The 19,283-nt window shown below is 33.7% G+C and overlaps 1 protein-coding gene across 1 annotated transcript; it reads left to right on the forward strand.

Moving 5' to 3' along the window:
* Nucleotides 1-12,095: 12,095 nt before the first annotated feature.
* LOC143081877 (uncharacterized) lies at nucleotides 12,096-14,959 on the forward strand. The gene is made up of 3 exons (XM_076257539.1): nucleotides 12,096-12,382; nucleotides 13,398-13,681; nucleotides 14,418-14,959. Exons 1-3 carry the CDS (start codon nucleotides 12,148-12,150, stop codon nucleotides 14,565-14,567), a joined length of 669 nt encoding a protein of 222 aa, XP_076113654.1. The 5' UTR covers nucleotides 12,096-12,147; the 3' UTR covers nucleotides 14,568-14,959.
* The last annotated feature ends 4,324 nt before the right edge of the window (nucleotides 14,960-19,283 follow it).

A 19,283-nucleotide genomic window follows, 5' to 3' on the forward strand; every position in this document is an offset into this window, starting at 1 on the left:
TGAGAGGTTTTGCTAGTAGCTAAGTCAGTTTAGCTCTAAAATCACTCAACCTCCAACTAATTGCAACAAAAGCTTTTTTAGTGCAAATTATACTATAGACTTGTACTAACAACATACTAAAACCATACATTGATATAATTTGCGGAAAAGTTTATTTTGGGTGATCGTTTCTAACAGCCTTCATTGACTGTTTTGCGGCACAGTAGTTTTAATGTATTTTTTACATGAATTGTACTGACTGTGATCCATATCAACATGATAATATAATAACATAGTAATAGACTGGGCGCTTTCGTGTAAGTCCATTCATATAAAATTAAAACCACGATGACGAATAGGCGGCTGTTGAAGTGTCAGATAAGGAAAAATACCAAACTGATATTAACTGTTCCTTTTGTTATCAGTATGATTGCATTTTACTTGAAATAAAAGTCACTGAATCATATTATTGAACTGAAAATAAGGCTGTCAAACAATGTATTTAAGATAACGTCATAAGGCTTTGCATGTTTTTGACTTTGTATATATTCCTTTCTTGTCTTACATGTCTTAATTTTCCTAAACAATAATTCTCAAGTTTATTCCATGAAAACGTAATTGTAAAAAGTATTAAGTTTTGTATTGTAACTGTTTATTTTTCAGTGTCAGGTACAAATTATTGGTAAGTTCTTTTTTCTTTAATATTTCATGTATTTTGATCCAATATGATACCTGTTATTTCTATTTTTCTCTCGATTTTATTTAATTTCATAAAACAACATCGTCTTTTTTCATCGGCAAGATATTATTCACAATACAGAAAGTATGGGGGTCGTTTACTTCCTATATTGTTAGCATTTTTGTTACTTTTAGCCGACTTCAAATGTGCATCACTCAAAATAAATGTGTCTTTCTCAATTTCATGGACAGCACATTACATGTTTAGAAAGCGGTACACTACAAGGGTACGTAACACTAATGTTTTTTTGTCTTGACATTTATAGTTTTCCAATATGCCCGTGTTAACTTTAAACAGGTATTTAATTGTTTGTTAAACAGGTAGCAATGATTACGTTAGATGTTTCATTGATACACCTACAAGACTGTTTCCTTATAAATATATGTTGAATAACGGAATTCATCCACCAGATATGGAAAACAACATGTGTTTGTTTCACTGTAAAGAACTGGGTGACATGTACTCCGGAACGCAGGTATTGTTTTAATAATCCAAGGATATATTAAACATTTTATCCTCAAATGACAATAATGTACTGTAGATAGATAGTTTATTCTCATAAAACCATGCAAATACAAAGCTAGATAAAAAAAATAAAAGCGAGGAAAGGTTACACACGACCACCTACCACTTTATCATTATAAAGCCTAGGTGGTCTCGTGATCTAGCGTGTCGGGCACAGTGCAACGATTTGGATACCTCGGTATCTCAATAGCATGAGATCGAATCCTGGTCATGGAAGAACATAAAATTTACAGTTTTAACATTGTTGGGCTAATATTTAGACGAATTATATATACAGAATGTGTTTTCAGCCTTTTATCACCATCAATGTTGATCTGATGGAAGAAATCTGTTGTAGAGTTGTCACTGGTTGAGATGTACTTAGAATATGATTTTTTTTCTGTAACTGTATCCTACATAAATTTGTAAAATTCTCTACGATAGATAAATCAGTTGATCTGTCAGATGTCCATCTTCATACATTATACATCATGTACGAGGCTAGATAAAAACTGACGAGGAAAGGTAACATCCAGCGACCTGAAGCTTTATTATTGTAGAGTCTAGGTGGTCCAGTTGTCTAGCGCGTCAGGCATAGTGCAATGCGATTTGGTGCCACTTTATTTCAGTAGCATGAGTTGGAATCCCAGCGAGGCAAGAACCCATGCCGTTATTTGAAGTCATGCTACTGAGATATCGTGGGATCAAATCGCATTGCACTATGTCCGACGCGCTAGACGACTCGACCACATAGGCTCTGAAAAAAGAGTCCAATACATAAGGTTTAAAGTTGTCATTAGCATAAATCCACATCATAAGCGCTACTATTAGATTTAGATATTCATACTCTTGACCTGAACCTAAAATACAGATTTAATTATTTTAGAATGATAAGGAATGTTTGTATGGTGATGACCCTTATTGGTACGGCGCTGAAAATGTTACCAATTTTTACAAAAAAAGACCGGTTTTTGATTGTGATCGTGAGTGTCTTGCCGATTCTGAACAGATATGTGGGGGATGGTGGAGAATATCACCATATAAAACAGGTAATGAGACTGAATCGTGAATATACATTTTAAGTAAAGGTTGTAAGAATAACATGATAATGTTAGTGTAAAACCTCAGTTAATATTCTTTTTTCATAATATCACGGTGAAACTGAAAAAAGTGTTAATGTATTGATTAGCATTTTTTTTCTAAATGAATAAAACTAAATTCCTTTCCAGAATGAAAGAAAATCAACCGTTTAAAAACACAAGTGGGAAATAGATACTTTAAAATTTACAGAATTCAATCTTTTATTGGTATTGAAAACTTTTTAGAAATGAAGGAAAATGACGATCCAATTTTACATTACCTCGGAAGTTGCCACTGTTGATTGCCTCCATTTCACCCATCAAAGCAAACAAAAGTCAATCAATCGATCATATCATTATGAAATAGTACTTAATTCATTTATTTACTTATCTTCATAAATCTTTTGTGATACGGTCTCTCGATGTAAAAACATATCATTATTCAAATCAAAGCTCTGTGTTTGTTTTCTTTTCTGTTCTGTCTTAATAAATTGCGGTAAGATTTTTTTTTTAGTGTTACATTTTGATTTCTTTCTTTTGCCCAATTTCGGATAATTATCATGTAATTGGATAATGCTGAAGCATTGTTTTTACTTCATATCGATTATTTTTTACCAAGTTCGGAAAATAAATACAGAAATAATTTAAAAAATAAATGATAATCTGTATAAATTCTGTGAAATAGAAACACAAAACGTTTACTAATGCCGAAATCGCTAACATTCATTTAGAGCACACAAGTAAGGCACAAAAGCAACACTGATGGTTTCAAATTTACTAAAAAGGAACGAGAATGGAAGCGTCAACTAGTTGATTGTGTCCTGTTAATCAGAAAAGACCCATATATATTTAAATGATTGCATATATTAAAAATTTTCTTCCTTTTACCACTGAAGCTGAAAGTGCTTCTTTGCATTTTTTTTTTATTGAAAATTGTAAAAGTTGTAGTTATTCCTGTAGTGGGAGATATTATGGACATAATTGTGCAAATCGTGATACAAGCATGAAATTTGGTATAAAGGTTGACTAAATTATACTTATAAAAAATCCGCTGCTGGCCAGAAAAAAAAATGAACTTTTAAAGATGGCCACCACACATTTTGGAAATGGCGTCATTACAAATTGGCAGTGATTCGTTAATCCTTTGAAAGCTGTGTTATATGTAAAATCCAATGTTACATTTGATTAAAAGTAAATGACAGTTCCTAAATTACGACTAGACAATACATTAATGAAACTAAAGGTGACTTCCGGTTTCAAAATGCCGGCAAAAAAGTAAAAAAATTCAATTTTTATACTTTAAAGCAACTTCAAAGGGGATGTAAATTCTTGAAAGATGTTTTATAAGTATAATCCAATGTAAGTTATGAAAACACGTTAACAACAGTTCCTAAGTACGACAAACAATACATAAATGAAGAAAATAGTGATTTCCGGTTCCCAAATGGAGGCAAATACGTAGAAAATACTTTTATAATTTCCATCAACTTAACAAGTGATACGACTCTTGGTTAAGTTTAAATGCCTAGTTTGACTAGAAAGACAGGTTGCTTATCTTATAATTATCTGACAATTGCCTCTACAACAACCCGTACAATGAAAGCCAGAACGGTAGCATTTACAGTTACCAACACAGCTGGATTGTTGCCTCCGCATTTCAAAAGTTCCTGACACGAGGATGCAACGGCAGTCACAGAAGTCCATTTCAGTTTCCAATTGTCATTGTTTCTTTCTTTCATCCAACCGCAGTGTTCATGACTTGGTACATGTACCTGTCGAATACATGAATCAGGCTGAGCCAACACAACTCCTCCTTGATTTACTTCTCTTTTGACGTGCTCTGGAAAAGAACCTCTTGTAGGAGGAATTGAATCACAATGCCGCTGCTTCCTGGCAAACAATTCACATCGTGCCTCGCTTCATACTTAAGCCAAAAAAACCCCGTCTTTTATATCTGATAAACTTTCCATTGTTAGCCAAGCTGACCACTTCCCTTTTCCCAAGACAATTCGACAAAGTGTCACATCCACTGAATGCATGGACGAAAGGAAGAGCAGCTACTCAAGGAACAATAGCATGTGATATGTCACGTACATGAAGCCAACAAAAGTCTTTATTCCTTCCATAACCTATCCACAATGTGTTCTACCTAATTTTGCGATTGCTGCAATTCTTGATACTATTACATCTGTGTCAATACTACCTAAATTACATTTTACAACACTTTTCATAATCATGCCGAACATAGACAAACATTCGTGTATCTGCTTCTTCATGATTACAAGGGGTAGATAGGAAGTATCCTTCTTGAAATTACAACGAATATTTTCACCATGAGTAACATACACATTTTTATTAGTCTCTTAAGAAGCAATTTTTTCAGCAAGAAGCTTGAACAATTTCGTTTGAATGTCATTTCATAGAGGAAACTACTTCAAACCCTTGGTGTTCCATCAGAGCCAACACCTTTCCATCTGGCACAAAAACATTGTCTTTGTCTTGTCACAGCCTTTAAATTATTTATTTGGTAAACATCTAATACAATGTCTACTCTTGAATACTTATCGATGCAAGATTTTATGTAAAATAAACTCATCATAGATACCAGGACTAAATTTAGTATATACGCCAGACGCGCATTTCGTCTACAAAAGACTCATCAGTGACGCTCGAATCCAGTAAGGCAGTATGAAATCATTTGCATAATCATCAAATATTGTTGCCCAACTTTTTTAACTGGAATTAACCATAACTGCCCCACTAACGATAAATGCGACCGAATTTGGATCAGCAAATCGCAGAATGTTTCACGTAAACCCATTTGCAGCGTTTTCATACCACTATTTCAAGAAACATCCTGAGATAAAGGCGGAGGAGAAGTTCGGTTTTTATGGATAAAGAAATATTCCAAGTAAACTGTCTACTGTGACAAGAAATGAAAAGTCTAGAAAAGATATCGCAATCACTTTTAAGGTTCTCAAGCTTTGTTTTTGACAAAGACGTTTCCAGTTTCATTTTGCGGCCAAAATAAGAAGTTGTTATTTTTTATTTGGTTATAAAAAGCAGGTTCTCCTTCGTTGTGTATTTGCTTCAAAAGATCCTCTTATTGTTTGGAACAATATCTTGGAGTTTATTTACATATCTTACCTGTTCAACAATTTTCTAAATAGAGTATATTTTTTACAAATCTGACGACTCTTCTAGAAATGAATTCCCAAACTCGTTCATCACTTTACAAAGCCTTTAAAGCTGTTTAAAGACATCTTTTTGTGTTTCCGTAGTCTTCATTAGGTCGTTCATCTGTAATAGAATGTCCCAAACCACAAGAACTTTTAAATTCATCTTCTAGTATACTGACTCCTGGTCCAGCTACCATCCATTTGTCTAAATGGGATCTTTGGTTAATCCTATGGCACCAACATCGCCCTTCACAATTGCATTATTTTGTTTTTGTGCCTGATCAATTGTGTTATAAGAAAGAAATAAGCTGGTCTTACGTACATTGAAATTATCATTTTCAAATTCCATTGCCACCTGTGGGTAATGTTCGGGAAGGGAAGTCATATCTTTGAGATGGGCATAATTTACACGATCATATCTTAGAGATGAGCATAATTTACACGATCACCACCTAAAATAATACGCTATCATGCTTTATATGGACTATTTGTAAAGTACGAAATCTCACTCATGAAATGAGCATAATACCAAAAATCAGAAGACGTTCTTAATTTATAATTGAACGCCATGAATGAAACTGTGGTCGAGATGAACCTATACACCAGTCTTTTAAATCATTGAACGTCACAGAGTCATGACATAATTATATATTCTGAGTTTAGCTTTCATAATCCGAAATTAACAGTTCAAGCAAAATACATGTAGGTGTCTGATGCGCCTGTCTAGTCCTTGGTATATTGGAACATACATAAAAAGAATCTGCCGTTCTTGGTGTTGCAATATTGGCTTCAGAAAGACAACAAGTCCATACCCTATCACGAAATATATCACCCAGAGTTTTATAACAACATTTTAATGTTCAATCCACCAAACATGACGATAAACTTATCTTTTCCGTAAAATCAGGCCATTCCTAGTGAATTTGCTTAGGCATTTCAAAAAGTGGCTGATCTGCAATTACAATTGATGTTTCTCCGGGATTCACCACCTTTTCGCCTTATCCATCGAATACCTGAGAATTGACTGGTAATGGTAATGCATACACATCGCTCTTGATGTCTATAAATAGTTTGCACATGCACAAACTGTTAAACACATGCGTAGCATTACCTTGAAAAATATCATTAAACCAATTCATAATATCATTACAAATCCAAAAACACTAAATATATAGTAAATAGTTCAATGTTTTTGAAAGAATTTTGTAACATTTTCGCGCATGCGTAAATACTGGATATATCAAATATTAATTTTTAATACATATGTGATATAAGGAAGGTAGCAGCCAAACTTGATAATTGGTTTTTACTAAAAGAAGTTCAAAAAACAGTTTCCCAGAAAAATTAGAATTTTCAAACTGAAGAAATCAGCCATTTTAGAAAATGGCCGTGGCCATCTTCAAAAAATATATTTTTTTGAATGGCCAACAGTTATTTCTTAAACAGTATATAATAACGATGCTTCCTGGTAATATTCATGCTTGTATCATTATTTGCACAATTCCCTTGATTTTGCTTGCTAATATCTCCCACTACTGTTGCAATTGAAATGCATATAACTGTTGCCTTTCTTTTTTAAACGTATTTGCAGGCTATATACCTTATAAGCAAGGTTGGGTAAAATTGGATAATGCCGATAATATTTTATTTACTTCATTTGGTTTATTTTAGTCAGGTATATAGATAACGGAATAATATCAAACATCAATAACGCATAAATCAAAGCACCAAATACAACAGTAATGGATCAAATTTATTTAAAAAGAACGAGATCGGAGGCATCAACTAGGTGCATGTGTTCTGATATTCACAAAAAGAATTTACAATGAACTGGATGCATGTATTCAAAATTTAATATTTTCACAACTTCAGCTAAAAGATGCATTTTTTTGTTGAAAATTGTTAAAGGTTTAATTGTTCCTATTGCATAGAAAATGAATATAGCCGTTGACTGTCTTTAATTTATTCTTTAACGTATTTTCAGGATATGTACCAAGTAAAGAAGGTCGCATTCCGTACCAGATAGTCTCGAATAACACGATACTTACAGCACCAGCCAACCAAGTCCTATCATCAAGAAGTAAAATTGAATGTGCACAGTATTGCAAAATTTCTGACAACTGTAAAGTATTCGTAATTTCCACAGAAACAAGAGAGTGCAGTTTGTATAACATCTTCACCGTTATGTGCGAAGGAGTTCAAAACGTACAGGGATTCCAGGTTTATATGATGAAATAAGCGTAAAATATACTGGTGAAACAACTGCATATACATATTGGCTTAAATGTACCTTTATTAAGAGTATAACTGTAATATTTTTTGTACATTTTTTGTTTTTAATATCCGGTGAGACGTCCTCCCGCATAACTTTATTTTTCATGATTTGTTTTTTCCTCAATTCATTTATAAATTTTGCACAGTGGTATACTTCTGTTGCCTTAATTTAGCAAATGTCGATTTTCGAATGATATATTGGACGATAAAAATGTGGTTTTTTTAACTGCTATTAGTATTCATTGAGGCTGAAACAAATGAAATGTATCTTATATATACTCAATAAAATGTGGTCGAAAGTTTTGGATAAATAAACAAACACTATTGTAGTGACATTTTCTTTACAAAAATCAATATTAATTTGCTATGTATTTAATCCAAACTCTTTTTTACTTTTCAAATATTACAGTTAATTGTATAATTTTAAGTTTCTGTTCGTGTTGGTCATTCTTTAGTTTTCAATTTTGTGTTTTGTATAATGTTGTTTGTCTATTGGTCTTTTTTCTATTTTAGCCATGGTGTTGTAATGTGATTTTTGACTTATGTGGTTGAATATTCCTTTAACATGTTTAATATATTACGTTTTTTTGTTTAAATTACATTTATTTTCCTGCAAAGAAGACACAATGGCGGTGATTTGTTTCTAATTAAACTGTTTTTTTTTGTACAGGAAAAAAAAGCATTGTTACTCACCTAGTGTTCAGGGCCAACATTGCATCCATTTTTATCTGTTGATATAATTCGTCTGATATTGTAAATTTGTTCAACATTATTTGAATTTTGTTATAGCAAATAAAAACAAACTCTTATATAAATTTAAAAAAAAATGAGGATCATAAGTTCCACTATAAGGGACAGCTCGAATGGAACACACACGCTATTGATCTTAAACATTGATAGTCATTACCTTGAACTTGCCTAACGATCTAAGGTTGTACCTACTACCATCCGCCATATTTCCTGATTAAAGACTATAGTTCGACTACTTATATCGCCGAGGCCCATCACACTGCTCGAAGATTTGATGCATAAAATCTAAAATGTATTGCTTTAAATGAAAGTGAAAATATTTTTGATCAATTAATGCAGTGTCTTTTTTTAAATTATAGATTGAGTAAGATTTATTAATAATCATATAATGTATGTCTTCTGACAGGCATTTTATAACATTTATGTGTTTGTTTACCTATATCAGTTACTGTATGTGTCAATTCTTGTTACTAATGACACATAATTACACTTTCATATTTGAGAAAAAATGTTTACCGTTTATTATATTGCTTATTCTTTATCCAATAAAAACATTTTTTTCTATCTTCGTTTAAGTACCGGTCTTTGTAAAAATCATGCAGAAGGTGATTCATGGCATGTCACAGAAGTAATTTTTTTTGCCCTATATCATAAGAACTTGGGTAGATGGTCAAAATTCTGTCTTTATTTTCCCTGTATTATGCCCGTTGCCATGGTAACCATCAAATCAACATTTTGCCTGAATATGTGAAAAAAGACCCTTTTTGAAAATATAAAATAAGGGAATTTAAAGTCCCATAGAAATAAAGTTAATCAATACAAAGGATATGTATATTTACAGTATTGACAAACAAAACCCAAAACTATATAAAAACGTTAAAATTGTGAATTTACTAAATAGTTTGTTTCCATAGCAACCATTTAAAAATGTGTTAAAATTCGAAAATGAAAAATTTCAAAAACTTTAAAATTTTAAATCTGTTTATCTCCCAAGACCAACAATACCATGACATGTCATTGACAAATTTTGAAAGACCACATTCTATATATTCAGAAAATAAAAAGAAAGTCGTGTGTTTTTTTTTTCTTTAAAAAAAAAAATTTAGTCAAAAATTGTCAATTTTCACCAAAATTCAGATTAACAATCAGATGAATAATCAAAAATTTTGAACTTAAAAAGCTAAAACATTCCATTTATATGTGCAATTCTGACACACATTTGTTAATTTTAAAGGAGAATATATGATAAATGAAGATATACTTGTACAAAATGAAAAATCATCACTCTGGGTATGGTGCACCCCCCTTTTTTTTCGATTTTTTTTTTTTTTTTTTTTCAAAATTATAAAATTTGTTGAAAGAAATGTGGTATCTCATTGTGTTTACTTGTGAACTAAGTATTTTAAGAATTTAAGCATAACACAACTTCTAAAGTTGAGGGCAGCATATGTACCCCCTCCCTTCAATCTTATATGTAAGATTTATCAGAAGTTTTAAAAAAAAATGGTAATACGCATAACCCGTTGTCGTGTCTAAGACTGATGCTGTCAGTGAAAAAGAATAAAGTTGAATCCAAAACTTAATTACTAGTAAGTCTATGTATAAAGATAAGAGGATGTGTTGTAATTGTCAATGAGACAATTAACTCTCAACCAGAGAGAGCAAAGACATAGAAATAAACAACCACAGATCACCGTATATCCTTCAACAATGAGCATAACATCAGTGTTCCAGCTAAGCCGTTTTCAGAGGGCGCGTCGCCCGCCCTTTTCCGAGTGGCGCCCTGTGCCCTTTTTACAGTTTCCAGGGCGCCCTGCCTTTTTTGAAGATCGATTGCATATTAATTTGCGTATTGATATGATACGCTAATTACTAAATTTTACCTGGGGAAAAGATTATGACTTTGTTTACCACCCCAAGCTAATCAACTGGTGTCATAATCTGTTGTTATAGGTAATCCGTTTATCGGATGGGTCATTAATGATCATCAACATTAATTCGTTCAAATAGAATCGGTCAGTCGGCAATTATCTTTGAAGAAATGTGCATACAACAACTTGGGCACAATTTGCAATGTTTACCGTAGTTTCATGGAAGAAACGTAATGACAGAAAGTTGGAAAACCATTATAAACTCGTTGAAGACATTGTTTTACTTGTTTTTGTCGAGCCTGCAACTTTTGTTGCAGAAAGCTTGACATAGGGATAGTGATCCGGCGGCGGCGGCTACGGCGGCGGCGGCGGTGTTAGCTCACTTCTTTAAAGCTATATATTTTAGAAGGTGGAAGACCTGGATGCTTCATATTTTGTATATAGATGCCTCATGTTACGAAGTTTCCGTCAGTCATATGTCCATTGTCCTTGACCTTATTTTCATGGTTCAGTGACCACTTGAAAAAAAAGTTCAGATTTTTTGTAATGTTAAATTCTCTCTTACTGTAAGTAATAGGATGACTATATTTAGTATGTGCGTACCTTGCAAGGTCCTCATGCCTGTCAGACAGTTTTCACTTGACCTCGACCTCATTTCATGGATCAGTGAACAAGGTTAAGTTTTGGTGGTCAAGTCCATATCTCAGATACTATAAGCAATATGTCTAGTATATTCGGTGTATGGAAGGACTGTAAGGTGTACATGTCCAACTGGCAGGTGCCATCTGACCTTGACCTCATTTTCATGGTTCAGTGGTTATAGTTAAGTTTTTGTGTTTTGGTCTGTTTTTCTCATACTTTATGCAATAGGTTTACTATATTTGTTGTATGGAATGATTGTAAGGTGCACACGTCTAGCGGGCAGATGTCATCTGACCTTGACCTCATTTTCATGGTTCAGTGGTTATAGTTAAGTGTTTGTGTTTTGGTCTGTTTTCCTCATACTTTATGCAATAGGTTTACTATATTTGTTGTATGGAATGATTGTAAGGTGTACATGTCTAGCGGGCAGATGTCATCTGACCGTGACCTCATTTTCATGGTTCAGTAGTCAAAGTTAAGTTTTTGAGTTTGGTCTTTTTATCTAATACTATATGTCAGCTATATTTGGTGTATGGAAATATTTTATGATCTATATTTCAGTTGTGCAGGTTTTATTTTACCTTGACCTGGTTTTCACGGTTTATTGCTCAGTGTTAAGTTTTTGTGTTTTGGTCTATTTTCTTAAACTATATTTGTTGTATGGAAGCATTGTTAGCTGTAAATGTCTGCCTGGGGCCGGTTGTTCAACTTGTCGTTAACTTAACGGTAGCGTTAGCCTTAACGTGTCGTTAAAAAGTTTAACGTGGCGTTACTTAACGGAAGGTTAAAAAGCTGTTGTTCAAGTTGATTTAACGGTAGCGTTAGCTAACGTGACCGTTAACAAATCTTAACCGGTCGTTAAATTTTAACTATGGTTTAGAGGCTATTTTAGTTACCCATAATTCAGATTTTCTGAACTTCCCCCATAAACAAATATGGCCGACTTGCCTTCTGCTAGTGCATGCAATCAGTCTAATGTTAAGAAAACAAGGGAAAGAAAGCCAAATTTTTCGGAACCAGAGATAAATCTTCTCCAAGATGAGGTAGAAAAGAATTATGCAGTCATTAATGACAAATTTGGAAGTTCTTTGACAAATAAAAGAAAAACAGCAGTCTGGGGAAGAATTTCAATGATGGTGTCTTCTCTTGGTGTTGCCCATAGGTCAGCCAAGGAGTGTAAAGATAAATGGGGCAACACCAAGAAAGAGGCAAAGAAGATCTTTTCTGTCAACAAGAGAGACCAGGGGAAAACAGGTGGTGGACCACAGGCTAAGCCAGTGAGTGTGGCAGTGAACAGAACCATAGATCTGTGCAAGGACTCTGCTTCCTTCAAGGGCATAGGAGGTGTAGAAAGCTGCATCATTGGTATGTAATATTTTGTCTTATCAATTTAAAGTTTCTGTAGATCTTTCTCTGGAAATTTCTAAACAGTTGTGCTTTTAATATGCCCTAGTTGAAGGAACAACATCGATGTAGAGGCAAAAATTTATGTCCGCCGATATCACTATGGACCCAAATTATCGTTGAAAACTGTTGAAATAAAGTTTTTCCTTGTTCATGTGCTAAATTGTCACCCAAATACTTTCTATACAAGGATATGTTCATAGTTATTCATATTTTTGAAAGGTATTTAACCAATATTTATTTCTTAAATGATCAAATCGTCTGCATCGCCTTCGATGTTTATGCACTTAAATGTACTAAATAATGACCTTGCCCTCACAATCAGTGACAATGTAAACATTACAAATTCCGCATGTTATGAAATATAATTATACCTTTATGAAACGTTATTCAATCTTATTTGCGTTTTCCCTGTCAATATGCGAATAAAGAAAAGGTTTTAACCCTATCATTTCTTGTGAATCTACATCACTGTCCCATGCTGATATGCGAGAATTCTGAACAGGTGCTCTCCTCTATTTGTTAATGGCGCTCAATTAAAATATGTTATCTCGGCCCGAATGAATATCGCACCATAGAAATGTTCGTCCCTATATCCTGTCTTTGCTAGAATTTTACAACTTAAAAAAAAAAACAACTACAATACGAAGTTTATCCTGATTAACACGTTCTTACAAGATGTTTTAAAGGGAATAAACCTGAATGTTTACCTCTATGTATTATGAGGGTTATCAAAAGTTAAAAAAAAAAATAATACTAATATACAACCTGTCGCCCTCTGGCATGGCGTGACAATATCTCAACTACATTTCACTTCATATGTGATGTCCCCTCATATAACTATTGTTCAAACCAATTGATAAAATATCAAATATATATAATAAATAGAAAAAGTAGTAAAAAAAAATGAAAATATGTAAGAATAATATTTGCGACACCAACATTAAATTTAAGAGCTATTTTGTCTTTGTTTTAGCTGGTGCAACTGAGGCTAGATTGTCTGAAGATGATTCTGAAATGGCCTGTACAGGGTCCCAGGATTTATTTCAGTCAGCTATGGAATGCCAATCTGAGTCCTCACTACAACCTCCAACACCTCCTTCACCTCAGTCGCCATCAGTTCTCTCAGGGTTTATTGGTAACCGGGCAGTACCAATTGTGGTAAACCTACCTGTGAACAATGAATCCCGTGCCGTCCCTACAGCTGCTACAGTGACAAAGAAGAGAAAAGCCACAGCAGGAGATGTTCATGAGCTTCAGGTGAATATATAACAGTGAACCATGTCCGGTAGTATAATGTGTCCTTAGTACTTTGTTGGCAATACATGTATAGCTCTTTTTTGAATATATGTACTGGTAGTAATATTAAACATTGATTGTTAAATTATACTTTCATTAACATCAAGGGACAAATGTTTCATTCATATTCAGGACAATTTTCCAATTTATATACTGTCTACACATATACAATTTAGTGCACTCCCACAGAGTGTCACACTGGGATCGAAGACTTACATTCACCCTGTTTGTCCGCTCCTCCCAATTAACCGAACAAATTCAGATTTGGTCAGCAGATGAGTTATGACATGTGAGCACTTTCATATTAGTCAGATGTTGCTTGATGCTGATACATGAACGCTGAGTATCCTTTTAAATAAGTCTTTTTAACTGACACAGACAAAGTAATGTTCTCTAAAATGGCGTCCAAGCAAACAATCAAAAAGAAGATTACCAATGGATACCTTTATTGCAAAATACGACCTCTCTATACATATTTTTGGAGTATTTGGCCCTTTCCTCTAAATGAAGTTTCGAAATTTTTTGTCACATGGTTACAATATCCCACATCTATATATATCATTTTTCTATGTTGATCGGTTTTCTTGAAATACATTGTAGTCATTCAGCTGTACAGGAGCTTGTAATTTGCTTACAAATTAGTCATGTACAATTGTCGATTAATTCATATCATTAACATTTCTGTTTTTTTCAACAGGTTGTGTATTTTAGGGGTGAAATTGAAAAACAGAAGAAGGAGATGAAAAAGCTGGACTTGCAAATAGAACTGCTGGAGAGAATCAAGGCAAAGGAATACCAGCCAATGTCGCTGTCACAGTGTCTAGAGGCTCTTGGTACTACCAACTAATATTAATTGTTATCTTCTCATGTTATATTGATTAAAAGTTATTTTCAAAAGAGAAAAAAAATGATTATATATTTCCCATTATTATACATGTTGTATATTTGAATGAATTAGAATCCCGCTAACATGTTTAACCCTGCCACATTATTTATGTATGTGCCTGTCCCAAGTCAGGAGCCTGTAATTCAGTGGTTGTCATTTGTTTATGTGTTACATATTTGTTTTTCGTTCATTTTTTACATAAATGAGGCCGTTAGTTTTCTCGTTTGAATTGTTTTCCATTGTCTTATTGGGGCCTTTTATAGCTGACTATGCGGTATGGGCTTTGCTCATTGTTGAAGGCCGTACGGTGATCTATAGTTGTTAATGTTTGTGTCATTTTGGTTTTATGTGGATAGTTGTCTCATTGGCAATCATACCACATCTTCTTTTTTATATAAAGGAGGTCTTAACTATTAACCTCAACGATCTACATGTATATAACAGTTATCAATAAAACTTCCCGAAATTATTGAACAACACAGAACAGAATCAAGCACCTGTTTTTATATCATGTTGAACTTGGTAGGGAAAATGTTCGCCAATTTCTTTTCTGAATATCGAATACGTTTGTAATTGAAGTGATGTGTAAAATGGGAACCAAATAGTTCTGACAAAAAAAATAGAAACTGTAATTGATCTGAGACATGAAAAGCATCTTAAGTCTGCCTGTGTCACTTGTGTAAAGAGTTTGACTTCATGAGCAATAATTGAATCTTTTACTTTAAAACGTAAACACTTATCGAATAAAGTTTCAATGTTATTAAATATGGTAACAAGAAAATGCTTAAATCAAACTATTTTGCACTTTGGTGAATAGTTGTTTCACTGACAGACACCCCGTGTCTCCTTATTTTGAACATCATCAAAATAAAACATTGTTACCATTAAGACCATGGTGTAATAAAACTGGTCTTCAATAAATTAGGATAATGTGTCTATGAAAAAGTAAGAAAGCATATTAAAGTGTTAATAATATGTATTTCATTGGTTAAAAAATAATCTGGCAACATGTTCTCTTGTGTTTCTTCCATCTTGCACTCCTAGAAAGGCTGGAACTTGCACGGGCTGATCAAGTCGAACACCAGCACCGTCGTCATTCACCAACGGTTCATTTCTGGACAAGGCGATGTTATGCAACACTGCACATGCACCAAAAATTCTGCATACTTTTTCTGGTTTCATTCGGACCTTAAATATGAAAAAGTATATGCTCATTTCAGTTTCAAGTTATTAGAGCAACTAGTAGTAAATGAAAAGGTGTCAGGCATGCAGAAATAGTTATCCTTTTTTATATGTCTTGACATATAGATAATATGCAAAAGTCATTTAAAATACCTTTATTCAATGTTTTGACATTATAGTTCATTCTTTGCACTTAGATAACTGTTCTAGAAAATTGATGGCGGTGATACCAAATGCATGTTCAAAATTCTAAATTGAAGACAAATTTACAACACTTGACAAAGATCCTTAAGGACAGCCTTTTGTTGATCAAGGCGGGCCTTTTTTCCAAATTTATATATTCGGGTTGCTGTCTCACTGACGTTTAACAAACATCTCTCAGTCATTTTTGTGTAACCATTTCATGGATTTTGTTCTTTATTTATGTATGAATTGCAATGTCAAATCTGTATTTAATATAAATATACCTCAGAATGAAGGACATGAAACCGTCTTTTCAAAATACCAAAAGTCCTCTCTATAACGGATCTAGTACTGGCATGGCATCCGTTGAACCTTTGCTGGTGTCTCTCTGTTGGATTGGCATATGGAGTAAGCAGGTAAGGGCGACAAGCATATCCACTGTCCCCAAGAATAACACCATCTATCAATCCCCTGTGATTTGTCTGGAGGTGATTAGACAAAGTTGATGTGTTGAATATGTGGGAGTCGTGAGTGGAGCCTGGCCAGTTTGCAAATATATTGGTAAATCTGCCTGTAAATATAAATTCAGTGTTTAAAAAAAAAAGAAAAAAGACAATTTAAAAAATATAGCAGATTGTTTAATTATGCAAGTACATTAGGAACTTATCATTATTTATCTGGGAGGGGGCTTGTCAAAATACAGGGGGGGGGGTAATTTTTTTCCTGTATGTGGAATAGGGGGGTTCAAATTTTATTGTAAATTCAAACAGAGGTAAATAATGATAAGTCCCCAATATTTTTTGCACAAAGAAATAAGTAGTTTGAACATCATTTATCATGGTACCGGTTTTATTTATTTTAAGATCCCTTTCAGTTAATTTATAACTCTCATTCCCTCAAAATCTGTATTTTTTAGTCTAAAAAAACAAATAGTTGGCATGTTAATATTTTGACATGTTTAATAGAAAGGGGGGGGGGGGGTCACATTTTTTTAAATGGTTTTTTTTCGGGGGGATCAAATAAAAATAGTGAAATATTATGGGGGGGATCATGAAAATTTTATATGTTTGAATTCAAAATTACCAGCCCCCTCCCAGGTAAATAATGATAATTAAGTCCCTAATAACGCACCTGCTAAAAAAGAAGTCACACAAAGTACCACACAGTTATTCCTCAACAAACTTCATTACTGACATTTTTTAAAACAAGAAAATTCGGATATAAACAAACATAAAGCTATTACTATATGATTAAAAAAAGAGAATTTGAAATCACAAAGAGTGAAAGAAATCAGTGCAAATCACACGGTATCATAGACAAGTCATATTAATTTAACTAGAGTTATGCCGCTTTGTACCGTGATTTGAAGTTCTTTGTCATATACTGTAAATAAAAAATACAATGTTGCACAGCTAAAAGGTCCCACAAATTGAAGAGTAGTTCATGTTTTACCTTTCTGTGTTGACAAGATGAATAAAATGGAAACCTTAAATCTTTTTCAAGTGTTATAAAGACCAGACTAAATGTAATCGAGCCTCCGAAATTTGGGTCGAAACAGAAGGACCCAGTTGTCTCTATTGATAATGTCAAGGTAATTTTAAAGGGAGAGAACAATTTAAAAAGATGAACAACGACGAAACAGGGAATGACAAAATACAGATTAAAATACCTTCAAAATCACAGACAGCTTGCACATTTATGCTGTGGTACCCCTTTCTGTTTACATAGGATGGTTCATCATCTGATGGTGCCTGTATTCTCACATGTGTGCAGTCAATGCACCCCAAAACATTCGGAAAGTTGCTTTGCCTGTAAAACCCACATTTTATCCTGTTGATCGAATCCACATCTGTAGGCCAACTCACAAAATCGTCCTTAATGTCAATCAAGGCATCTGTCACATCATTTACAACACGAGAAACTGTTCCTTTGTCATACCCCAATGTATCTCCAATAACTTGCAAGAATGAGCCGGATGCATAGAAACGCAGTGCAATACATACTTGCTGTTCAACAGTCAGTGCTGTTGCTTTATTAGTTGGCCTCCTGAGTCTGTCTTGTAGAAGATTACAAAGGTAAGCAATTGAGTCCTTGCCAAATCTATACCTCCTTCTAAGTTCATCATCATTTAAATTTGTTAAATGTGAAATAGTTCCTCTAAAAACTCTGTCCTTTCTGGGTCTCAGTGGTGGCATTAACAAAGCAGCCATTTTCTAATTATACCTTGGTTAAATGGTTTAACGCTGCTACCTACCATCGTTAAATTTCACCCAAGTTAAGAACATTATAACGGAGCGTTAAAACTAACTATGAGATGAACAACAGGATTAACGAGACGTTAAATTTTAACGATACGTTAGCAAAATTTAACGGAGCGTTAGTGCTAACGACAAGTTGAACAACCGGCCCCTGGCATATGGTTTAACTGACCTTGACCTCATTTTCATGGTTCATGTTAAGTTTATGTGACAGTCGTAATAAAGCTTTATATTTAGGAGTATCAACATAATATCAATGATCAGTAAAGAAGGCGAGACATTTCAGTGTGTGCACTCTTGTCTGTAAAATAAACAGAAAATTCAGACGTATTTGTCATTGACTGCCTTCATTTTTGATACGAAAATAACAAAATCGGCCGCCATATTGTGATCATATTTACATCATATTTACGTACTGTTTATAATCCTCCAAAGAAGGAGCACACCCGAATAAAGAAAGATAACTCAATCTGATTTTTTTCCTAGCATTGAGTAACCCATTTACATATTCTAAAATGTGTCTCCATACTTCTTGCTTAAGAATATATATGTTTAGGTATTTATTTTGAGTTATGGGAAAAGTTAAAGAGGGTCTTAGTAGCAGTGTTGGTAGGGTGCCTTGGTCATCTTTTTCTGTATTCTTTATTTTTGATACTATTTTTCACTGTTGCTTTATATCCTAAAATTGTGAATTTACTGAGCACAGCTGTTTTGTGCTGTATTGCCATCAAGCACAGCAGGGGTAGAAAGGTGAAACTGGTAAAATGTGGTAGACCATAGAAACAGTATGAAACAGATCTCCTTTCAAAACATACTGCATATAAAGTTCAACTGTGCCAAGCAATGATAAAAAAACTTGTGTGACAAGCTGCTTGACAAGTTTTTTCAGCCTCAAAGTAGAAAGACAGAGTTCTATATGGGCTAAAGATGTTGTTCTTGTATAACCTGTGATTCAACGAATAAACACAAATGTTTGATTAACATCTTTTATTAAAATATGCCCTTTTCATATCATATCGCGCGTTAAATGCCCTTTTTCAGGATTGGCACCCTG

Source organism: Mytilus galloprovincialis, chromosome 7, assembly GCF_965363235.1.
Source record: "Mytilus galloprovincialis chromosome 7, xbMytGall1.hap1.1, whole genome shotgun sequence".
NCBI lineage: Eukaryota > Metazoa > Mollusca > Bivalvia > Mytilida > Mytilidae > Mytilus > Mytilus galloprovincialis.

Excerpts from the sequence above, each read along its gene's own strand:
- LOC143081877 (XM_076257539.1), top strand. The coding sequence starts at position 12,148 with ATGATGGTGTCTTCTCTTGGTGTTGCCCATAGGTCAGCCAAGGAGTGT. Across the intron at positions 12,383-13,397 it reads TGTAGAAAGCTGCATCATTG|CTGGTGCAACTGAGGCTAGA; the intron begins GTATGTAATATT and ends TCTTTGTTTTAG. Across the intron at positions 13,682-14,417 it reads GAGATGTTCATGAGCTTCAG|GTTGTGTATTTTAGGGGTGA; the intron begins GTGAATATATAA and ends TTTTTTCAACAG.